General features: G+C 42.1%; 1 protein-coding gene across 2 annotated transcripts in view; it reads left to right on the top strand.

Moving 5' to 3' along the window:
• The window catches only part of SUCLA2 (succinate-CoA ligase ADP-forming subunit beta), a 178,837-nt gene that overhangs the window by 89,634 nt on the left and 63,080 nt on the right, over positions 1 to 26,123 (top strand). For both annotated transcript variants that reach the window (XM_040425455.1, XM_040425456.1), the window contains exon 6: positions 411 to 549. In XM_040425455.1, coding sequence (XP_040281389.1) covers positions 411 to 549 — 139 coding nt within the window. The remainder of the gene's footprint in view (positions 1 to 410; positions 550 to 26,123) is intronic.

Below are 26,123 nucleotides of genomic sequence, written 5' to 3'. Positions count from 1 at the left end.
CATCTTGGCTATGTTAAAGATAATACAAACTGATCCGTTCTGAACGGATGCAGACGGTTGTATTATCTGAATGGATCAGTCTGTGCAGATCCATGACGGATCCGCACCAAACGCGAGTGTGGAAGTAGCCATATACTGTTCTTTCCATTTTACTATTATGTATGCTTGCAGTTTGCTGGAATTATGAAAGCAATGTTTTGCCCGTTACAGTTGTGCTACTACCAGAAGTCTGTGCATTGTGTCCTTGAATGCTTTAATACACTGTTTACTTTCCATTTCAAACTTCAGTAGTTATTTGATCCATTTACATCATAACAATAGAAGTTAGGAATGGGGACAATGAGTATATTTTTCATGGGAATTTAGTGGATTAACCAGATTGTTTTTCTTTTTTTTTCTTTTATGTTTAGCTTGCACAGAAAATGGGCTTCCCAGAGAACCTTGTGGATGAGGCAGCCCAGTGTATGATCAACCTGTATAATCTATTCATGAAGTTCGATGCCACAATGGTTGAAATAAACCCCATGGTAGAAGATGCATCCGGAATAGGTAAGCAACACTTTTGTAAAGGCTCTGTATCACATTAATTTTCTTACAGCTCTCAGATGTGGCAGAGTTTAAGGCATATGTTTGTTCTCTAAGAATTTTTTCTTTTCTTTTGGTGCTTTTTGCTATATTCTTATTGATTTGAGGATTTTATAGAATTGTGAAGGCAAAATCACATGCAGTACAGCAGAACCCTTTTTTTTTTTTTTTTTTTTTTTTTTTTTTTTTTTTTTAAATCTATCCTGGTTGTTGCCAGATTGATGTGTAAAATATATCTAACTGGACTGAAAGAGGCTACAGCGGTAGCAATCTCTGTAGAATCTCTGCGGTGAGCAATGTTAAACCTCTATGGGATTTGAGTAAGCAAATGTTTCCATTAAAAGGTTCTGCCAAGTTTTCATGTTCTCCCGTATCCACACTATAGGGAATAACTAACTTATAGGTGGGGGTCTCACCTCAGGAATCCCATCCCTGGGACCATAGCCACTCCCAAGAACAGGTGGGGTTCCGTTCCCCATCCTCCTAGATCGGCATGCCGAGCATGCTCCCTATCGTTCCATTCATTCTCTACAAGACCGCTGGAAATAGCCAAGTGCTCTGGCAGACTGACACCCTATCAGGGAAGGTGGAATGGAAACCCTTTTTTTGGGATTGGTGGTGGTCCCAGCAGTTGGACCCCCACTCATCAGTTAGTTTTCCCCTATCCTGTGTTACAACCCCTTTAACTGACAGGAACAGAAAATCTTGAAAAATGGGTTGGAACTAGAACACCCATAAGAAAGTTGCAGTGTTTTCATAATACAATGATAATTATGTTCATACACTCAAAAAAAACAGTTAATACACTCTAATGCAGTCTTAAAAAGAAACAAAGATAGACGTTAGAACTGCACCACAGTGACCCAACAAGCGATTACCGTACCCATAATGCTCATAAAGAATCAGCGGTTGTGCACCATTGTTGGTGGCATTATTTATCCATATCCAGGAAGCTGGCGGACCTGTAGGAGGGTTTGGGCAAACTTTTCACATCTTGGAAAGTTTGTAAAACATAGTATGACTCTCCTCTGAATGGGGACAGAAGCAAAAAAATAAAATTTATTAAATAAAAACTTTAAGAAATATTTTAAACCCTTTAAGAAGATATTTTGAGAAATAATTAAAATATCGTAGTAATGCACCATTATTTTAAAGGGATTGTACAGTCTGACATTGGTGGCATATCGCTAGAATATGCCCCCAGTGTCAGATGTGGGTCCTACTTAGAACGGAGCCAGAAAAGCCCCGGAGGGCGCACTGCGCCGCTGGGCTGTCTTCGGCGCTCCCATAGGAATGAATAGAGGGCGGCCTTGCATGAGACTTTGCTGGCTCCGTTCTAAGTAGGACCAGCACCTATCGGACATTGAGGGCACATCCTAGCGATCCTTTTAACTATATCAATGCAAAAAAAAAAAGCTGCTTTTCATGGTAGCGGTCTCTTTTTGGCTTTTTACTCTCCCTTTTGCAGCTCTGGTATGGTTCTCTTCTGTGGGTTTGCAACAGCTCTTTACATGTGACAACCAAGCACCTGCATCTCCCCGGAGTACATTGCAGTCAGCTCTTGTTAACTCCTTCTCCTGTCTTCATCCCCTGCATAAAATAGTCTTAGCTATTTCCACTAATAATTAATGCTGTGGTATGTAATGTCCCTCTCCCCCAATGTGCTTCTCTGTTGTCTAGAGAGAGCCATAGATGTATATTTGTGTAGATTTAAAAGTAGAGACAAATGAATGAAAGATAAGATGTCTGGGCCACTTCACCTGCTTCACTATGAGATCACTATGTCTGCACTGAGAAGAGGAATAGAGCGGGTGAGCTACTGAGCTTGTTAGTCCACCGTGAATACAGGAATTTCTGCCATAGGAAAAACAGCGAGGGACGCTACCAGAGAGGAATGTACATTAAAAAAAAAAATATATATATATTTTTACTGCATGTATATGGCAATAATGCTTCATTTGCAGTGCCCTGTGCATTGCATGGTAATACTGTCCGTGGGATAACCCATTTAAAGCGGTCAAAAAAATATTGTCCAGCTTCACCTCGCAGTGCGTGTTTTATTAGGAAACGTGCTTAAAAACCAAACATCAGGCTCATGTCATCAACATGTTTCGGATCAACATATATTACAGATCCTTCCTCATGATACAGAGAATAAGACTGACAAATCTTATATACAGAGTAAAAGCAGTGATTCAGCTGTGGATTATTGATTGGCAATTGGACTGCTTTCACCCCACCCACAGCATATACCACTGAGACACAGGAACAGAACTGCATGAGAAGAAGAGAGGGGAAAAAAAAAAAAAAAAAAAAAAAAAAAAAATTTTATTTTCACCCCTCTCTTCCTCCCACGCAAGAACCGCCCCTAAAGGACAAGAGAAGAAGATACATCTAATAATGCAATATTAAATCTTGTCTTTGATTAAGGCCCAAAGGCATACAGGACTGAAATCTAAAAATCCAATAGGCTTCCCTATTGAGAAGAGCTTTCCTATGGTCTCCGCCCCGTTTAGCAATGCCATTCTTTATAACTAACTATAGTCTTGAATATCTGGATGTCTGCAAGATTGTCAGAAAGAATCTGACAGTTTTGTGCACAGATGCCGCCTGGAAACCGATTGTGGACAAGGGAATAAAATGTGTTGCCCGCAAGGCGCCAACACTTTCTCAAAAACTCAGTCCGAGTCGGTTTTCAGATGGTACGGTACCACAACAATGTTGGCTTAGGTCTAAAGGGATGTTCAAATGCGGGCACCGCATTTGTACGTGTTGCAGTGTCGTACAAACAGGACGGAATGTGGCCTCTGTTGCAGCCCAGCAGTCATTTGAGATACAACAATACATTAACTGCAATACCACACATGTGGTGTATTGTGTGTCTTGTTCTATATGTCAATTGCAATATGTGGGATGCACGTCCAATGCCCTCAAAGTTCGGATATGCAGACATATCTCAGATATATCTCATGCTTTTGTAAAAAATGTGTCAGCAGTCAGCCAGCATTTTGCCTCCTGCCACCAGGGCAATATTGCTGGCATGAAAGTTCAGGGCATTGAACGAGTTAATTTTCCTAAACGGGGCGGAGACCATAGGAAAGCTCTTCTCAATAGAGAAGCCTATTGGATTTTTAGATTTCAGTCCTGTATGCCTTTGGGCCTTAATCAAAGACAAGATTTAATATTGCATTATTAGATGTATCTTCTTCTCTTGTCCTTTAGGGGCGGTTCTTGCGTGGGAGGAAGAGAGGGGTGAAAATAAATATTTTTTTTTTTTTTTTTTCCCTCTCTTCTTCTCATGCAGTTCTGTTCCTGTGTCTCAGTGGTATATGCTGTGGGTGGGGTGAAAGCAGTCCAATTGCCAATCAATAATCCACAGCTGAATCACTGCTTTTACTCTGTATATAAGATTTGTCAGTCTTATTCTCTGTATCATGAGGAAGGATCTGTAATATATGTTGATCCGAAACATGTTGATGACATGAGCCTGATGTTTGGTTTTTAAGCACGTTTCCTAATAAAACACGCACTGCGAGGTGAAGCTGGACAATATTTTTTTGCTACTTCTCATCCTTGGTTCCGGTTCTGTGTCCGTGCTCCTCGGTGGTGTATGGTGAGGTGAGCTCCAACTTGGTGTTTTTACATTTAAAGCGGTCAGTTTGGTTTATTCTATGGGGAAAAAGCAGTCTATGGTAAGTAATATTTGTTTTACTATTAAGATGCCTGCATACATTTTTGTACTTGCATCAATATAATGTGTGACATTTAATGCAAATAACATAATAAAGCGAATAAATGATTCCTTTTGAGTACCTTCATATAGATGTGTATACCTTATAGTATATCCAAAGAATAGGCAGCACACCAAATGTGATAAAAGGTGATGACCCATTTATTCCCAGGCAACGTTTCAGCCCACTCGATGTGGCCTTTGTCAAGCAATACAATAGTGTCACACATGGGTATATATATACCTGAATCAAGTCATGTGATAAAAGTGAACAACTTAACCATTCAGTGCATCAAGTAATCAGAACATATAGTTATAGAATCAAACTTTTCAGAATAATGCAGTAAATACATGATTACATATAAATAGACGAAATATCTCCATGATTAAAGTCGTGATGAGATATAAATACAAAATATCCATCTGTATATACATAAAAAATAATAAAGTGCCAGTGCATCGATCAAGTGAAGGGTTAAAAAAGAGGTAAGGCTAAGCTGATCTTTCCCAGCTGACCTATAATAAATGTAAGTAAATATCAAAAACCGCGTACCATTGGTGGTTTAGTGTGTCCGCATGTAGTCGGCGCGCAAGCGCAAAGTTAGACAAACCGCCTATCATCCACGGACGTCAGCGGTGTTCCTCCCAAGCGACGCCCACGTGACCTAGGGCGCGCTGACGAGGACGCTACCGCCCATACCAGAGGAAGAAAAAGGCGGATCATGTGACCAAGCCTCGGCCAATACACAAAAGGGGCGTGTATGTCACCTAGGTAACTACATAGTTTACGCCATCCAAGCGATAAATAAAATATTACTTAAACAGGCTGTATCAGTGGAGTCATTTATAAGGTAACATTGAGTATAGGGTGGATGTAGGCGGACTTACATGTGGTGTTGCAGGGACGCCGCGGGGCATCCAGTGAAGGGACCTTGTGTATACCTTGAAATAAATGTTTTTTAAATATCTCCTTTGTAAATTATATACAACAGATTATGAGCCATTGTCAGTTAATTAACCGGCATCTTTAAAAGCAAATATAGGTCATTAATGTGGGACTCAGCCACATTATTCTAAGTTTAGCTGGCTAATCCATAATACAGGAAATACATTGGGACCTAAGATGTCAGACTCTAATTATGTATGAATGTCATGCAGTGGTGGCTCATCATGTGGATGGTTTGACCAGTCACCCGAGGCCGGCCAAAACGCACCAGAGCCCTTAACAGTGTGATGCAAGGCCACCCACTATCAGAGCAGTACAGCCAGTATCGCCGTCAGGTGCCCACTGCTGGCCACTGTCACTTGGGGGGATGCAGATTCAGCTCCTCGGACGTGGAACGTCTTAGAGCGCCCCCTCTGCTCTGTTCAGTGTCAACTGCTTGTGGGGATGAGGGGAGGATGGTGGATACCGAGATTACATGAAGCAGGAGTGAGAAGTGATGCAATCAGACTGTAAGTGAGACTGGATGGTCTGTTAAAGGTAGGGGGCTCGGTAGGCTGTTCCAGTCTGTATTCAGTACATGCAACAGCTTCAGAGGGATACTTTTTATTTTATTTTTCCTCCTTCAACTTCTCGTTTCCTGATTTTGGCCGACTAGTCCCTGCCACCTTGTTACCTTGTTCTCCTTCTCAGACCCCCTGCTACCTACCCTGCCTCCCAGAACTCCTTCCAGATAGGGACTACCCCTCCTCATAGAGGTGTGGGGGGATAGGGACCCAGGTTTGGGAAACAACTTGGGGCCTATGACCTGCTTAATGGGACATGCTCCTGCTGCTTCCTTTGTGAGCCCCTCCCTCTCCTTGATTGAAAGGGCCAGGCGAGTTGACTGTGCAGGAGCCTGGCCCTAGCAATCAAGGGGAGGCAGAATATGCAGGAGGAACAGTGCACAGGATGGCTTGGACCCGCCCTTGGTGCACTTAGCTGTTTGTTTGCAAATGGGATTAAAATTACTTTTCCTTTAGATTAAAGCTATGGATCTCTGAGTGAATTGTATGCCTACAGTGAATTTCCTGGTTATAGACGGCCTTTAATTCACCACAGCTATCAGGTTATGCTGGGAATAGTGGATTGTGGATGGCCACAACCTACAGTAACATTCTTTCACTTTGTGTAACCACATTCATCATGCAGTTTCGAATCTGTGTGTGTACACACACTATCTCTCTATCTATATATATTATTGTGAGTAGCCACATGCTGTATACACTCACCTAAAGAATTATTAGGAACACCATACTAATACGGTGTTGGACCCCCTTTTGCCTTCAGAACTGCTTTAATTCTACGTGGCATTGATTCAACAAGGTGCTGATAGCATTCTTTAGAAATGTTGGCCCATATTTATAGGATAGCATCTTGCCGTTGATGGAGATTTGAGGGATGCACATCCAGGGCACAAAGCTCCCGTTCCACCACATCCCAAAGATGCTCTATTGGGTTGAGATCTGGTGACTGTGGGGGCCATTTTAGTACAATGAACTCATTGTCATGTTCAAGAAACCAATTTGAAATGATTCGAGGTTTGTGACATGGTGCATTATCCTGCTGGAAGTAGCCTTCAGAGGATGGATACATGTTCTCATTCTGTTTACGCCAAATTTGGACTCTACCATTTGAATGTCTCAACAGAAATCGAGACTCATCAGACCAGGCAACATTTTTCCAGTCTTCAACAGTCCAATTTTGTTGAGCTCGTGCAAATTGTAGCCTCTTTTTCCTATTTGTAGTGGAGATGAGTGGTACCCGGTGGGGTCTTCTGCTGTTGTAGCCCATCCGCCTCAAGGCTGTGCGTGTTGTGGCTTCACAAATGCTTTGCTGCATACCTCGGTTGTAACGAGTGGTTATTTCAGTCAACGTTGCTCTTCTATCAGCTTGAATCAGTCGGCCCATTCTCCTCGGACCTATAGCATCCACAAGGCATTTTTGCCCACAGGACTGCCGCATACTGGATGTTTTTCCCTTTTCACACCATTCTTTGTAAACCCTAGAAATGGTTGTGCGTGAAAATCCCAGTAACTGAGCAGATTGTGAAATACTCAGACCGGCCCGTCTGGCACCAACAACCATGCCACGCTCAAAATTGCTTAAATCACCTTTCTTTCCCATTCTGACATTCAGTTTGGAGTTCAGGAGATTGTCTTGACCAGGACCACACCCCTAAATGCATTGAATCAACTGCCATGTGATTGGTTGACTAGATAATTGCATTAATGAGAAATAGAACAGGTGTTCCTAATAATTCTTTAGGTGAGTGTATATACATGCTGTACAGGTCAAAGTTCATTTATTTCAGTAATGCAACTTAAAAGGTGAAACTACACTGCCCGGCCAAAAAAAAGGTCACCACCTGGATTTAAATAAGCAAATAGCTAAGATACTTCCAGTTGGTCAGGTCTAGGGTCCAGCAATGTTATGTGCCCAAAGTATGAGGTCAGCTGACTACCTGAACATACTGAATGACTAGATTATTCCATTAATGGATTTTTTCTTCCCTGATGGCAGGGGCATATGCCAAGATGACAATGCCAGAATTCATCGGGCTCAAATTGTGAAAGAGTGGTTCCGGAAGAAAGAGACATAATTTTCACATATGGATTGGCCACCACAAAGTCCAGACCTAAATCCCATTGAGAATATTTGGGATGTGTTGGTGAAAACTTTGCGCAGTGGTCTAAATCTCCCATACAAGATCTTGGGGGAAAATTAATGCAACGCTGGGCAGAAATAAATGTTGTGACATTACAGAAGCTTGTGGAAATGATGCCACAGCGAATGCATGCCGTCATCAAAGCTAAAGGCAGTCCAAAGAAAACATTTGATTTTTTTTTTTGGCCGGGCAGTGTAATATATGAGAGACTCATTACATGCAAAGCGAGATATTTCAAGCCTTTATTTGGTATAATTTGGATGATTATGGCTTACAGTTTATGAAAACCCCAAATTCACAATCTCAGAAAATTAAAATATATGAAATCGATAAAAGGATGTTAAATGTCGGACCTCTGAAAAGTATAATCATGCATATGTACTCATTACTTAGTTTGGGCTCCTTTTGCATCAATTACTGCCTCAATGCGGCGTGGCATGGATGCTATCAGCCTATGGCACTGCTGAGGTGTTATGGAAGACCAGGACGCTTCAATAGCAGCCTTCAGCTCTTCTGCATTGTTCGGTTTCATGTCTCTCATCTTTCTCTTGGCAATGCCCTATAGATTCTCTATGGGGTTCAGGTCAGGCGAGTTTGCTGGCCAATCAAGCACGGTAATCCCATGGTCACTGAACCAGGTTTTGGCAGTGTGGGCAGGTGCCAAGTCCTGCTGGAAAATGAAGTCATCATCTCCATAAAGCTCGTCTGCGGAAGAAAGCATGAAGTGCTTCAAAATCTCCTGGTAGACTGCTGTGTTGACTCTGGACTTAATGAAGCACAGTGGACATGGCTCTCCAAATCAACACAGACTGTGGAAACTTCACACTGGACTCCAAGCATCTTGCATTGTGTGCCTCTCCATTCTTCCTCCAGACTCTGGGTCCTTGGTTTCCAAATAAGATGAAAAAGTTGCTCTCATCAGAAAAGAGGACTTTGGACCACTGAGCAACAGGCCAGTTCTTTTTTTCTTTAGCCCAGGTAAGATGCTTCTGACGTTGTTTGTTGGATCCAACATTTGAAGTCCATGTCCAGGATCAGTCTGTGTGTGGTGGCTCTTGATGCACTAACTCCAGCCTCAGTCCACTCCTTGTGAAAGTCCCCAACACTTTTGAATGGCCTTTTCCTGACAATCCTCTCCAGGCTGCGGTCATCCCTGCTGCTTGTGCACCTTTTTCTTCCACACTTGTCCCTTCCACATAACTTTCTATTAATGTGCTTTGATACAGCACTTTGGGAACATCCAACTTCTTTTGCAATTACCTTTTTGAGGCTTTCCCTCCTTATGGAGGACGTCAATGATGGTTTTCTGCACAACTGTCAGGTCAGCAGTCTATCCCATGATTGTGATTCATACTGGACCAGACTGAGAGACAATTTAAAGGCTTAGGAACCTTTTGCAGATGTTTATGGATTAATTAGCTGACTAGAGTGTGACGCTTTGATCCCAGAATATTGAACCTTTTCACAATATTTAAATTTTCTGAGATTGTGAATTTGGGGTTTTCTTAAGCTGTAAGCCATAATCATCCAAATTATACCAAATAAAGGCTTGAAATATCTTGCTTTGCATGTAATGAGTCTATCTCATATGTTAGTTTCACCTTTTAATTTGCATTACTGAAATAAATGAACTTTTGCACAATATTTTAATTTTTTGAGTTTCACCTGTATGTACTGTATATCTATATATCTTATTGTGAGTAGCCACATGCTTGGCAGTGTTCATTTCCTCCCACACGTATATTTAAAATCCAATCTTTTCTCGTTCTTGTTTTGTTCTGGTGACCGTAATAATCCCAGTACTTCATGGTTTTTTATCTTATTGTTTTGCTTGTCTCCCCCCACCACTGGCTATACCTTGCTGTTCAGATGCCTGAGTGGCTCGCCTGCTGTATTGCATGAGTGCCTCTGATTCCTCTGCTGCAGAGCATAGTAAATAGCTGAAACTGATAACTGAAGTATTTCATGTCACAAAACGAATTGTATGTGGAAGATAGTAAATGTATTTCAGTGTTGCAGCTCATTTTGCAAGTGTCCATCTAGATGAAGTTGTGATATTCTGCAAATGAGGTTGGTCTGTTTTTATATTGCATACATAAAATATCTTTATAGTCACACCACTTGTGTTCTCATGCCGGTTTGCCAATAAATGGTATTCAGGGGCCTTTGTTTCTTTTTTTTATGTATTATTGTGTTAAATCATTATTACATTATAGGGGTTTTCCCGAGTGTTTTATGCTGATGACCTATCCTTATCTCCATCTGCTCCAGTACATTGAAGGGCTGAAATATATGGTGGATTTGCTTGTTCTTCTGTGCGGACAGTTTATGCCACATATCCACATGTATTGCACTGTAATTTGCTGCAGATTTGCAGGTAGGAATTTGCATTGCAAATCCCGATTGTCTGAGCTCACCCTAAGGCCTCATGCACATGTTTCAGTATTGCTGTCCGAAAAACATGGATATGCAAAATACGAACACCTTTCATGGCAATACGCATTTTTCTCACTGCTATCATTAAAAACAACTATTCTTTTCCACAAAACAGACAAGAATAGGATATGTTCTATAATTTGCGGAATGAACATACAGATGCCATTTTTGTTTTTTGACCCATAGAAATTAATGGTTCCTTGTGCAATCAGCAACAAATGTGGATCAGACACTGATGCTACATACAGTCGTGTGCATGAGGCCTAAGTCATCCATCCAGCTGTGAGTGGCAGACTGGGACCTTACAGTGGCCCTGAAAAAAAAACTAAAAGTGGCCCACATGTTGTATGCAAGTCCAAATTGACAGAAGACGGGGGCAAAGCAAGTAGACAGGGACATCAGAAGTAGGTGGGGCCTTCAGTACCATAATGCTGCACAAAATACCTCCACAACAGAAGCAAATATCACAGTGCAGTGCAAAAAAAATGCAGCCCCCGACACAGTATTCAACTGTGTCACCATCCTGAGGATGATAGTTGAGTTCAGGAGGGCACCTGTAGCCATTGACCAAGTGCATAAGTACCTGATGCTACCAGCATTAATTAATGCTGACCGAATCTGTTCATTATGTACCCAGCCGGTGGACATGAGGAGGGCTCAGGAGTTCACCTTGGCGTCGGCCTATCAAGAAATTTACCTTTGGGGTTTATGGCGAGTCCACCCCTGCCCATGACCTTGCCTTAATGTTCACATAACAAGATCAGTCTCTTGATGCACAGGACATCTCAGCCATGTTGAGTACTCTGAAATCAGTAAGACTAATACTAGGTGTTTTACTCATTATTAAAAAAGTCACTGTAAAACCTAGATGGGGACATCTTGCTGTGGAGATGCTTCTTTGCAGCATTGTGAGACTTGTGAAGCTAGCGGGTAAAAATAAGGTACAAGGAATGTAGTTTGCATAGGGATGATGTCCTGAAAGGGGTTTTCCAGTATCTTAATATAGATGACCTATCCTCTGGGTCAGTCATTAGTATCGGAACATCAGGATTTCGACATCCTGCACCCACACTGATCAGCTAAGCCTAAGGGAATAGCTCTGGCAGCAGTTCTCTTTTCATTAATATGCTAAAATTGTGCATACTGTACTTCTTGTAAAGGTAATTTCACAGTTGTGATGATTTTGCAGCAAAATCCACCTGTCAATTTTTCTGTGAATTCTCTGTGAACATTACTGCTGCTACATTGAAAGCGTTGAAGTCTGCAATAAATGCACAACTGAATGAGCATATAGCATATTTGAAAATATGCAACATTTGTATTTTCTGTGCAGAATATGCCCCCAGCATGTGGGCGAGATTTGTATGACCTCATCCACTTGCCTTGTACGGCTTGCAGAATTTAAAGGGGTTTTCCATGATTATGATATTGATGACCTCTCCTTTGTATAAATCATCAATATCATATGTGGTGGTTGGACACCTGGCACCTCCACTGATCTGGCACTAGCGCAGTTTTGCCAATTCACCACCATGACAGCAGGATAGGAGATTGACCCCTAACCTCTGTAGGGGCAGGAAACGGAGAGAGGTTAAATTGCCCCCACCCTCCACCCTCTTCAGTGTTTTCCTGCCCCTACAGCGGACAGGGCAGAGAAAGGACCTCTCTGGAGTGAGAGGTGAACCGAAGTACCTGGGCAGCGGAGGTCATCGGGGTCCATGCCTCCCCTGATCTTATTCGGCTGTGAACAGCTGGGTTGGATCATAAATATAAAAAAAAATCATGTCCACTTCCCCAAAACAAAATAAAATGTTTAGGTATCCTTCTAGACTCTCAAAATCAATCCTCTTTTCTTCCAAAAGAAAGAGTTTTAGGGCTAAAAGAAAAAATTCCAGAGGAAAAAAATCTATGTACCATCAGAGAGGAAATGAGCCTCTTAGGGGTTTTGACGTCCTGCATGACATCGGTTCCTTGGGCCCAATTCCCTTTCAGGACTTAAATTATCGATACTAAAACTCTGGGACAAAAAACAAACATCCCTGGACAGGTCAATACGTATCCCATATGATGTAAAAGTATCCCTCAAATGGTGGACAGGTTCAAAAAACCTATTAAAGGGTTTGTCATGGCAGAAAACCCTGTTTATTCAGATCCATACAGATGCCAGCCAAACGGGGTGGGGCGCAAGTACAGAACCTGTTCAAGGGATCTGGCCAGAAAGCATTGTAAATCAGTCGTCAAACTACAGAGAGCTGAGAGCAGTGTGGGAAACAATAAAAGCGGCACCAGCCCTTCTAAAAGGACATCATATAAAAATATTTTCAGACAATGTAACAACCGTTGCCTACTTAAGACAGCAAGGAGGAACCAGATCCAGGAAATTAATCAAGCTGACGGAAAAAATATTTTCCTGGGCAGAGGAAAACCTAAAATCCCTATCGGCAGTACACTTAAAAGGCACACAAAATCAGGTAGCGGATTTTTTGAGCAGAAAATCTTTGGACCAAGGAGAATGGGCATTAAATGCAGAGACTTTCAATCTCATCACAGAAAAATGGGGCCATCCGGTCTTAGATCTTTTCGCCTCAAGAGCAAGTGCAAAAGTCAAAAAATTCTGCTCCCTGAACCTAAACGACAGACCATGGGCAGTGGATGTGTTCTCCCTTCCCTGGGATTGGAAACTAGCCTATGCCTTCCCACCATTCCAACTCATACCATAAGTAATCCAAAAAATCATTATGGACAAACTAAATCTGATCCTAATCACCCCATTCTGGCCGAAGAGAAGTTGGTTCGCGTCCCTAAATCTGACAACTTCAGAACCATGGATTCTTCCCTTGAGAGAAGACATTATGATTCAAGGTCCAGTAAAACATCCATGCCCCAAACTATTCAAGTTGACAGCCTGGAGCCTGAAACAGAAAATTTAAGGAAGCAGTGGTTATCAGAAAAGGTTATTTCCACTATGAAAGCTAGTAGGAAAAAAAAGTGACTTCCAAAATTTATAAAAAAAACTATGGAAAAAATTCAGTTCATGGTGGGGACAGAAAGAAATAGACCCCAAACATTCAGAAAATCTTAGATTTCCTACAACAAGGGTTAGACTCGGGATTGCGTCCTTCGACCTTGCCATAGATGGATCAAGAGACCTTTAGTCAGATGTAGAGTCCCAAATTGGGATTTAAACATTGTGCTTAAGGGTCTTATTCAGAGTCCCTTTGAACCTCTAGAAGAAATCGGTCAAGATGCTCTCTCAAAACAGTTTTTCTCATTGCAATCACATCTGCTAGGAGAATAGGAGAAATCCAAGCTCTCTCTATCAGGCAGCCATATTTAACAATTGCAGATGATGGTGATCCTGAAACCCGATCGGGGGTTTCTACCTAAAGTAGTGTCAGACTTTCATAGAAATTCTGAAATAGTACTACCATCATTCTGTAACAACCCAAAAAACAAAAAATAAGAGGACTTTCATTCCCTTGACGTTAGACGCAGTATAATTAAATTTTTGGAGGTAACTAGGGATTTTAGGATGGTAGATAATCTATTAGTGCAATTTGCAGGAAGAAATAAAGGGAGAGTGGCTTCTAGAGCCTCAATTGCTAGATGGATTAAGCAAACCATCCGTAACTGTTACAGGCTCCAAAACCTTCCTTGTCCGGTGAATCTTAAAGCCCATTCTACTAGGCCGATGGCCTCTTCCTACGCAGAAAAAGCAGGTGCTTCCTTAGAACAGATATTGTAGAGCAGCGACCTGGTCTAACATTCATACCTTTGTAAAACACTATAGACTGGACCTGTCAGGATCTTCGGATCTATCGTTTGGTAGGAAGGTCCTTCAAGCCATAGCCCCCCCCCCAAACTGAATAATCTGGTATTGAATAATCCTATCCTGCCGTCATGGTGGTGAATTGGGAAAAACTGAATTAGACTTAAACTGGTAATTCCTTTTCCTTGAATCCCCCATGACTGCACAGTATTCCCACCCTAATAATAAACAAAAAAAATATGAATTTTGTATGAAGAAATACAAAAAGAAAAATTTATTTCATATAAGAAATAAAAAATATATATATAAAAAAAAAAATATATATATTATATAATATATATAAATTATATATATACGTAGAAAAAAGGGCAGCACTCCAATAGATAAAAAATCAAAAAACTTCATTTACCCATAAGGCTGTAGCGACGTTTCGGCTCTAACACAGGAGCCTTCCTCAAGCAGTGTGTACAAACCAAAATCTGAACATATATAGTGTTACAGCTAACCATAACCAATTACATGTCAAGTGAACATAATTAATAAAAAAACAATATACAAAATACATCATACATGTGAATACGGATAAAATCAGCAATACAATATGATTCAATCGTGATGCACCTAATTGCATACAAATAATTACCATAAATATAAAGCATAGTGAAATATTCATATAAATACATAATTAATAGTATAATCGGTGTCAACTGTAGGTAATTACATAAAGTGTCATGTGCTTACTGATACAGGTGATGCATGCTGAGAATGCAGGATGAAGACCGGTTGTAATCCATGCTGACATGTGCGGTCCGGCGTGCCTAGATCCCCACTGCGCATGTCCATATGACGTATAATACATGTTCCCGGCCAGTATCAATCTCGTCACATGACGCATGCGCTCTTACGTCACCGCACTAAGACGGCCATTATGGATAAGGGCAAGCAGCCCATTCTATCGCCCTGACGCTCATGATAACAACTCAGTCCGGTACAGTGTGGAATCAGGATGGTACTGGCATGAGACAATGCCAAAGTATCAAAAGTGGCTAAGTGGGCTCGGCTAAGGGATACACTAACAATTAAGAGTGGATCCGCCAGCCGTGACCACAGCGCGGCCGCGCATCTGCATGCAAATACAGGGTCGCGGCCACACCAATCAAAACCCACCTGTCGCCACACCACTCAGAGGGCTCTCCTCATAACACCCTACCACATATGTAATGGACAATAACAAGAACAAAAACACGGAAGTCGTCTTTTGCATAGACAATGGTATCCAGACACCATGATCGCACTGCCTACATGAATGACATACCGCCTATCCTCACCCCAAACTCCGCAGCATACCATCTGTAAAGATAAAATGTGAATCCAAAACAGACAATATTTTAAAAAGACTATTAGAATAAACGAAGATTTATGTTTAGTACACACAAGTCACATAATCTACACTGGGACAATCGACATTAGAAATACATGAATAGAGGGCAAAACACGCAACTACCCAACCCCAACCTTGTAATCCACATTGAGACCCTGCGGCTGGAGGGAATCCAACGTGTAAATCCATTTTAGTTCTCGCTTTTTTAGAAGGCTGATCCTGTTGCCACCTCTCCTAGGCATAGGTACATGATCAATAATACAAAATCTCAGATCTTTCTCGGTGTGTTTCTGGTTGGCAAAGTGTTTAGAGACTGGTAAATCCAGTCTTTTCTTTCGAACACTAAGTCGGTGATTGTTGAATCGTGTCTTGAAATCTGTTGTTGTTTCACCGACGTACAACAGATTACACGGACAAACAATAACATACACAACAAAGCTGGAGTCACAAGTCAGATAATGCCTTATCTGATATGAAACCCCAGTCTGCGGGTGTATGAAAGCTCTACCCTTAAGAGTGAATTTACAATTTACGCAGGACAAGCAAGGAAAACAGCCGACACTAGCACCTGTCAAGGTCAGCTGTCTTGCTGTCTTCAAAGTTCCCACGTCCGCCCTTACCAATTGGTCCTTAAGACTCTTGGACCTGCGGTAGGACATAATTGGAGGAGAATGGAATTCCTTGACTGTATTGAGACAACCGCCCAATATACCCCAATGACGTCGGATAATATTGCTTATATCAACGCTCTGTTCACAATGGGTAGAAATAAAGGGGATCCTCGTCATCTGTTTTTGTTTTACTTTCCTTTTTAGAGTGTCATCCCTATTAAGTTGAATAACCAATTTCTTTTGTTTCTGTAATAACTTGGTTGGATACCCCCGTTTCTCAAATTTGTGTAGCAGTGTATCTAGGGTATTATTGGATGCCACAGGGTCTGAGACAATACGTTTGACCCTCAAGAACTGAGAGTATGGAAGGGATTTTACCATGGACCTAGGGTGATTACTGCTATAAGTCAGTAGCGTGTGCCTGTCGGTTGGCTTAGTAAACAAATCTGTCTGCAATTTACCATCCGACAGGATCACGCGAGTGTCCAGAAACTGCATTTCGACACAGGAATGCACCAAAGTGAACTGTAGTGCCCTATCAATTCCATTGAGGAAACTGTGAAAATCACAGAGTTGTTGGGCATCACCTGTCCAAATGAGGAAGACGTCGTCTATGTACCGCCACCACGCCCTAACATGTTGGAAGTGGTGGCTTCCATAGACGACGTCCTCCTCAAACCTGCGCATAAAGATATTGGCATAAGTTGGGGCCACATTGGACCCCATCGCCACACCCTGTTCCTGCACGTAGTATGAATCTTGAAATAAAAAATAATTGTGCCTAAGCACAATCTCCAACAAAGATAATATAAAGTGTTGGGAACCATCAGTGAGTGTGGATTTCTCCAGCATTGAACCGACCGCAGCCAATCCCTTTTGATGATCTATTGATGTATAAAGCGAAGTTACATCAAATGATGCAAGTATCACATCAGATACATCAATAAGTTCAACCTCATGCAGTTTAAGCAAAAAATCGCTAGTATCACGAATATATGAGCTGCCCCCACAAGCAAAACTACACAAAACCTTGTCAAGGAAGATGGCCACATGGCTGAAGATTGAATCAGAGCCCGAAACAATGGGGCGGCCAGGTGGATCGACGAGGGACTTGTGGATCTTGGGCAACACATAGAGCACCGGAGTGACAGGATGTGTTACAGTAAGAAAATCCACAAGCCCCTCGTCAATGACACCCGCATGCAAAGCCTCTGTCAATACATTTTCAATCAACTCAGCAACCTTGAACCTTGGGTCAAAATCAATGTGACTATAGACGGTTCTATCACCCAATTGCCGCTCGATTTCGGCAATGTATTTCTGGGTGTCAAGCACGACCACCGCACCGCCTTTATCAGCGGCCTTGATGGTAAGTTCGTGGTCAGGTTTTAATTCTTTGAGAGCAACCATCTCTTCAGTTGTCACATTGGGATGACCAAAAGGTTGTACAGAATTTATCGCCTTTAATCTCTGAATGTCGGATTTAACGGCAGCCATATACGCCTCCACTGCAGGCTCATTGATGACTGGGCTAAAGGTGCTTCTAGTTGAAAGATCGAACATGCCAAGAGAGAAATCACTCATCTTGGCATGCTCGATCTTCCCCCTATTGTGGAACCAAATTTTCAACTTGATAGCACGAAAAAAATTATCCAGGTCAAAATCAAGTTCGAACCAATCTGCAGTGGTTCGAGGGCAAAAAGAAAGCCCCTTACTTAATACACTCACTTGGGCATCAGTCAAATTTTTTGAAGAAAGATTCACCACGGTTACTTCTTCCTCGACGGGTTGTTCCTGCCAGGAGGACGAGGTCTGTTGTTGCGCTGCTTTTTGTTGTCGCCTGTGTCTACGGCCTCCACGCCGGATGCGTTGTCTCCGGACAGTTCTGACTCCCTCAACCCTAAAAAAGCCTGGTCAACAGAAAAGGCATCTTGAGTAGGTTTCTGTTTCTTTTTCCATCCCTCCTTATTCGTATAAACGCTCTTGTCACTAGATTGCCAGGAATATATGTTGCCCTTTTTATAGTCGTCAGAGTCTCGATTCCACTTAAAGCGTTTGCCTTCCTCCATCTCCACGCCTCCGCGTGGAGGCCGTAGACACAGGCGACAACAAAAAGCAGCGCAACAACAGACCTCGTCCTCCTGGCAGGAACAACCCGTCGAGGAAGAAGTAACCGTGGTGAATCTTTCTTCAAAAAATTTGACTGATGCCCAAGTGAGTGTATTAAGTAAGGGGCTTTCTTTTTGCCCTCGAACCACTGCAGATTGGTTCGAACTTGATTTTGACCTGCATAATTTTTTTCGTGCTATCAAGTTGAAAATTTGGTTCCACAATAGGGGGAAGATCGAGCATGCCAAGATGAGTGATTTCTCTCTTGGCATGTTCGATCTTTCAACTAGAAGCACCTTTAGCCCAGTCATCAATGAGCCTGCAGTGGAGGCGTATATGGCTGCCGTTAAATCCGACATTCAGAGATTAAAGGCGATAAATTCTGTACAACGTTTTGGTCCTCCCAATGTGACAACTGAAGAGATGGTTGCTCTCAAAGAATTAAAACTTGACCACGAACTTACCATCAAGGCCGCTGATAAAGGCGGTGCGGTGGTCGTGCTTGACACCCAGAAATACATTGCCGAAATCAAGCGGCAATTGGGTGATAGAACCGTCTATAGTCACATTGATTTTGACCCAAGGTTCAAGGTTGCTGAGTTGATTGAAAATGTATTGACAGAGGCTTTGCATGCGGGTGTCATTGACGAGGGGCTTGTGGATTTTCTTACTGTAACACATCCTGTCACTCCGGTGCTCTATGTGTTGCCCAAGATCCACAAGTCCCTCGTCGATCCACCTGGCCGCCCCATTGTTTCGGGCTCTGATTCAATCTTCAGCCATGTGGCCATCTTCCTTGACAAGGTTTTGTGTAGTTTTGCTTGTGGGGGCAGCTCATATATTCGTGATACTAGCGATTTTTTGCTTAAACTGCATGAGGTTGAACTTATTGATGTATCTGATGTGATACTTGCATCATTTGATGTAACTTCGCTTTATACATCAATAGATCATCAAAAGGGATTGGCTGCGGTCGGTTCAATGCTGGAGAAATCCACACTCACTGATGGTTCCCAACACTTTATATTATCTTTGTTGGAGATTGTGCTTAGGCACAATTATTTTTTATTTCAAGATTCATACTACGTGCAGGAACAGGGTGTGGCGATGGGGTCCAATGTGGCCCCAACTTATGCCAATATCTTTATGCGCAGGTTTGAGGAGGACGTCGTCTATGGAAGCCACCACTTCCAACATGTTAGGGCGTGGTGGCGGTACATAGACGACGTCTTCCTCATTTGGACAGGTGATGCCCAACAACTCTGTGATTTTCACAGTTTCCTCAATGGAATTGATAGGGCACTACAGTTCACTTTGGTGCATTCCTGTGTCGAAATGCAGTTTCTGGACACTCGCGTGATCCTGTCGGATGGTAAATTGCAGACAGATTTGTTTACTAAGCCAACCGACAGGAACACGCTACTGACTTATAGCAGTAATCACCCTAGGTCCATGGTAAAATCCCTTCCATACTCTCAGTTCTTGAGGGTCAAACGTATTGTCTCAGACCCTGTGGCATCCAATAATACCCTAGATACACTGCTACACAAATTTGAGAAACGGGGGTATCCAACCAAGTTATTACAGGAACAAAAGAAATTGGTTATTCAACTTAATAGGGATGACACTCTAAAAAGGAAAGTAAAACAAAAACAGATGACGAGGATCCCCTTTATTTCTACCCATTGTGAACAGAGCGTTGATATAAGCAATATTATCCGACGTCATTGGGGTATATTGGGCGGTTGTCTCAATACAGTCAAGGAATTCCATTCTCCTCCAATTATGTCCTACCGCAGGTCCAAGAGTCTTAAGGACCAATTGGTAAGGGCGGACGTGGGAACTTTGAAGACAGCAAGACAGCTGACCTTGACAGGTGCTAGTGTCGGCTGTTTTCCTTGCTTGTCCTGCGTAAATGGTAAATTCACTCTTAAGGGTAGAGCTTTCATACACCCGCAGACTGGGGTTTCATATCAGATAAGGCATTATCTGACTTGTGACTCCAGCTTTGTTGTGTATGTTATTGTTTGTCCGTGTAATCTGTTGTACGTCGGTGAAACAACAACAGATTTCAAGACACGATTCAACAATCACCGACTTAGTGTTCGGAAGAAAAGACTGGATTTACCAGTCTCTAAACACTTTGCCAACCAGAAACACACCGAGAAAGATCTGAGATTTTGTATTATTGATCATGTACCTATGCCTAGGAGAGGTGGCAACAGGATCAGCCTTCTAAAAAAGCGAGAACTAAAATGGATTTACACGTTGGATTCCCTCCAGCCGCAGGGTCTCAATGTGGATTACAAGGTTGGGGTTGGGTAGTTGCGTGTTTTGCCCTCTATTCATGTATTTCTAATGTCGATTGTCCCAGTGTAGATTATGTGACTTGTGTGTACTAAACATAAATCTTCGTTTATTCTAATAGTCTTTTTAAAATATTGTCTGTTTTGGATTCACTTCTGTGCACTTATGTTCACATTTTATCTTTACAGATGGTATGCTGCGGAGTTTGGGGTGAGGATAGGCGGTATGTCATTCATGTAGGCAGTGCGATCATGGTGTCTGGATACCATTGTCTATGCAAAAGACGACTTCCGTGTTCTCTCCAGAAAATTGTTTTTGTTCTTGTTATTGTCCATTACATATGTGGTAGGGTGTTATGAGGAGAGCCCTCTGAGTGGTGTGGCGACAGGTGGGTTTTGATTGGTGCGGCCGCGACCCTGTATTTGCATGCAGATGCGCGGCCGCGCTGTGGTCACGGCTGGCGGATCCACTCTTAATTGTTAGTGTATCCCTTAGCCGAGCCCACTTAGCCACTTTTGATACTTTGGCATTGTCTCATGCCAGTACCATCCTGATTCCACACTGTACCGGACTGAGTTGTTATCATGAGCGTCAGGGCGATAGAATGGGCTGCTTGCCCTTATCCATAATGGCCGTCTTAGTGCGGTGACGTAAGAGCGCATGCGTCATGTGACGAGATTGATACTGGCCGGGAACATGTATTATACGTCATATGGACATGCGCAGTGGGGATCTAGGCACGCCGGACCGCACATGTCAGCATGGATTACAACCGGTCTTCATCCTGCATTCTCAGCATGCATCACCTGTATCAGTAAGCACATGACACTTTATGTAATTACCTACAGTTGACACCGATTATACTATTAATTATGTATTTATATGAATATTTCACTATGCTTTATATTTATGGTAATTATTTGTATGCAATTAGGTGCATCACGATTGAATCATATTGTATTGCTGATTTTATCCGTATTCACATGTATGATGTATTTTGTATATTGTTTTTTTATTAATTATGTTCACTTGACATGTAATTGGTTATGGTTAGCTGTAACACTATATATGTTCAGATTTTGGTTTGTACACACTGCTTGAGGAAGGCTCCTGTGTTAGAGCTGAAACGTCGCTACAGCCTTATGGGTAAATGAAGTTTTTTGATTTTTTATCTATTGGAGTGCTGCCCTTTTTTCTACGTCTGCATCATTGGATTGGCTTGTATCCATATTGGGCTTTTTTTGCACCCTTCATTCCTTTTTTATCTGTTACGGTGCTGCCATCTCTTTTCTCTTTTTAAATATATATATATATATATATATATATATATATATATATATATATATATAATATATAGAGAGGAAAAGTCAAGGCAGCACTCCTAGTAAAGTTGGTTGGGTGCCAGCGGCGACAACACCTTGCCAAGGTGTACAATATAGAAGGAAGAAAGAGACACCGCAGCACGTCCGTTGAAGTGAAAAAAGTGGGACCCTTTATTCACCTGTGCGACGTTTCAGTCCGCTTACTGGGACCATTTTCAAGCAATACAACATAGTGCAGACTGTGTGTATTTATGCAGTCAAAGTTAATTAACATACATAAGTGGCAATCAATAAAACATACAGAAATAAAGAATATGATGTGTGTCATAAAAGTACAAATGTGGCAATCCCGGAAGGTAGCTAAAATCCGAACCAGAATCAGTGTATAGAGCTTCCAGGTATACATATTCATTGGTAATACAATAAAAAGTACAAAAGTGGCAATTAGCTGTGAATCATTATCACCTGTAGATATGTGAAGAAGACAGGACCGAGCGTGGAGTTAGGCGTGCTCAATGGTGGAAGGATAAACTGTTACGAGTTGCGCCGCATGGATACGGCGTCCCGGAACTGCAAGTGCGCATGTCAGTGACGTCACTATGGGTAACTCACGTGATCTCCCAGTGAGACGTCACATGACAATCGGCTGTACACATCGCTATTATGAAAATGAGTATAGAACCAGCATCGTAACAGAAAATACTGAATTAATTCAAGGATGAAACACCCAGGGTATATAGCCAGGTGACGTGCCATCTTGCGATGCACTATCATCGGACATCTACGAGAGCATAAAGAGGGGGAGGAGACAGCGGCAGCCATCGACCTCCCACTGAGCTCATCATGATTCAACCCCTTAACGGGTGACAATCCTCCACAGTAGTGTTGCAGATACACTGGTAACAAACATGAATATGTATGATGAGCAATAATTCAGGGATAAGCCGCGCATCTCGCCTTCCTTTGAGCAAAGCCCTTCCAACATAAGGTCCTGAATGTGAGACAATAAAAAAATATATTATCCAAATATATTCATTAAAAACTAAAAGACAGTTTTTTCAACAACATATACACCGGCAGAGACAGAACTGAAGAAAGTCATATGAAAAGCCAGGGTCTATATTCTACGTTTAATCCCCTAGGTCGAATGGTTTGTAGTTTAAAGATCCATTCAGACTCGCGTTTCTTTAGCATTTTTATGCGATCACCACCAGTCCGCGGTAACGGAACATGATCAAGGATCATAAACTTGAGATCTCCTTCAGCATGATCCATGTCCGCGAAGTGGTGTGAGACCGGCAAGTCCTTGCGTTTTTTCCGTATGGAAAATCGATGTTGATTAAAGCGGGACTTGAAGTCACACGTGGTTTCGCCCACGTATAGTAGTTTACAGGGACACCATAAAACATAAATCACAAAACATGAGTCACAGGCTAAATAAAATTTAAGAGGGTAAGAGATACCAGTTTGTGGGTGAATAAATGCCCGCCCCTTCACCATGTATTTGCAATTTACACAGTGGAGGCACGGGTAACTGCCATTATTCTTGGGGGCCAAAAATAGTTGACGTGTACTTTTTTGTGAGCCAATGTCGTTTTTGACTAATTTGTCTTTTATGTTGCGGGCTCTCTTATAAGAGATAAGTGGTCTATTACTAAATTCAGGGATGTTTTTGTGTTCAGTTTTGAGAATTGTCCAGTGTTTGTTAAGTATTTTGTTAACATAAGGGCTTGCTTCACAAAAGGTAGAAACAAAGGGTATTCTTGGAGAATGCTCCCGTTGAGTACCTTTAAACAATTCACCTCTCTCTTTTTGATCAGTGCGTTTAAGTTGTTGCCGCAATACAGAGGCTGGATACTGCCTTTGTCTGAAATTTTGTGTCATAGTCTCTAGAGTCGCACTAAGCACCGAGGTATCGCTAACTATGCGTTTAGCTCTAATGAACTGGCTGTAAGGTAATGACCGCACCATCATCCGGGGATGAGCACTGTCAAACCTCAGGATGGTGTTGCGGTCAGTAGGTTTAGTATAAACCTCGGTGCTCAATACACCTCCAGTGTAACATACATTCACATCCAAGAAATGTAACATATTGGTGGAAAATTCCAAAGTAAATTGTATGTCAGGAATCAGGCTGTTTAAATAATTGTGAAAAAGGTGTAACTCGGAGGGCGTGCCCGTCCAAATAATAAAAATATCGTCTATGTATCTCCACCACCTCAGCACATGGCTGAAGTGGTGGGACACATAGACATGCTGTTCCTCCAAATAGGAGACGACCATGTTGGCGTAAGTGGGGGCCACATTCGTCCCCATGGCCGTCCCTCTGATTTGCATATAATAATCATCACCGAAAAGGAAATAATTATTATGTAAAATCATACGTAGTATAGCCAAAAAGAAGGTTTGCGCCTCAATGGTGTAGTCAGAGTTAGTTAGAGCGGATTCAACTACTGTCATCCCTATTTCATGCTGTATAGAAGTGTACAGACTGACGATGTCGAAGGAGGCCAGTATGGCGTCCTCCGGCATCGTCGTGTCTGCTAGCTTAGATAAAAAATCCGTGGTATCACTCAGATAAGATCTTGAGTTAACCACATATGGTTGCAAAATTTTGTCTAAAAAAATAGAAGCGTTACTGAGTATAGAGCCGCGGCCGGAAACAATCGGTCGGCCGGGCGGACACTGTAAATTTTTGTGGATTTTAGGCAATAGATAAAATAAAGGGGTGACAGGATGTTCTATCTGTAGAAACTCGCTCAATTGCTCATCAATGAGGCCGATTTGTGTGTAGGTGTTGATTAATGACTTAAATTCACGTTGTATGTCAAATCTGGGATCCCTTTGGAGTTTAACGTAAACCGCAGAGTCAGATAACTGGCGGATTGCCTCTGTCAAATACATAGCAGTGTCCATGACCACTACCGCACCACCCTTGTCCGCGGACTTGATGGTGAGGGAGTGGTCATGGACTAGCTGCTCAAGTGCCTGCAATTCCTGTTTAGAAATGTTAGGGTGCTGGATGTGATCCAGGAGCCCAGAATGCTTGAGCTCCTGTATATCACCCAGCACTGCATCTGAAAAAACATCAAACGCCTTGGAAGTGACCTGGGGAGAAAAGTCACCTTTGACCCTCAGTCCCAAGTCGGATAGACGCAATTCGTGCATGGGTTGAATAGTAACCTTATGTACATCCTGGAAGTGTATTTTAAGTTTGATTAATCTGAAAAAATACAAAAGATCAGCTTCCAACGCATACCAATTAGTACAACTGGCCGGACAAAAACTTAAACCCTTTTCGAGTAATTGTGTTTGTGCCGGTGTCAATATATGTGAGGATATATTTACCACCGTCCGTTCAGTCAGGCATTGATCTTTCTCAACATCTTTTGGCTTCTTGTCTTTACGGTATCGGTTTCTGTTCCGACCGCCCCTTCTTGTGGCTTTTTTGAATGAGCCGATGGAGGCCCTAAAAAAGTAGCTGGATTACCAGCACTGGAGTCATCCCGCTTTTGTGTTTTTTTCTGACCAGGATTTTGATTTGATCGTTTGCTTTCATTCCAGTTATAGACGTGACCGGTAGTATAGTCCATTGTGTCCCTTTGCCATTTTCCTCGCTTGGTTTCTTGAATGTCACTTTTTAATTTGTTGAGATGAGGTTGAAACTTATTGTAATAATCATCAAAGTCCTGTGAGGGCAATATTGCCCTTAATGCAGCTTCATCTTCGGTCTTTTTCGCTTCTATTGAAAGTAAATCTTTGCGCATAAACTCAATGTTTAAAAGCAATAAATCCAAAGAATATTTATTGGAAATTTGTTCGTATTTTGACCGGAATTCTAGGTCATTAGAATACATGGAGGATCTTGGTTGTACACGCATCCCCCTTGGTATACGGCTGGTTTTGACGTATTCCACTAGAGTGGTGGAATGTAATTCCAAAGTAAGGCATTTCTTGGTGTCACGTTCATACCTCTTTTTAATATCAAGCAGTGAAGGAACCGAAAGAAAATCCACATTACCTCCACATGCTCCCACGATTCTGTCCCTGTCGGCTTCAGTGTATGAAAAAATAGCTGGTGAAAGCTGATTTAGCAGCGGATCCATGGATGCAAGTGAATGATGTTTGCTCTCAATATGGAATAATGGGTGCCGGCTACTGTGGTATGTTGTAGAGAGGAAAAGTCAAGGCAGCACTCCTAGTAAAGTTGGTTGGGTGCCAGC

The sequence above is a fragment of the Bufo bufo genome, chromosome 3, assembly GCF_905171765.1.
Source record: "Bufo bufo chromosome 3, aBufBuf1.1, whole genome shotgun sequence".
In the NCBI taxonomy this organism is placed as follows: Eukaryota; Metazoa; Chordata; class Amphibia; order Anura; family Bufonidae; genus Bufo; species Bufo bufo.
This window is presented reverse-complemented; position numbering and strand designations above follow the sequence as displayed.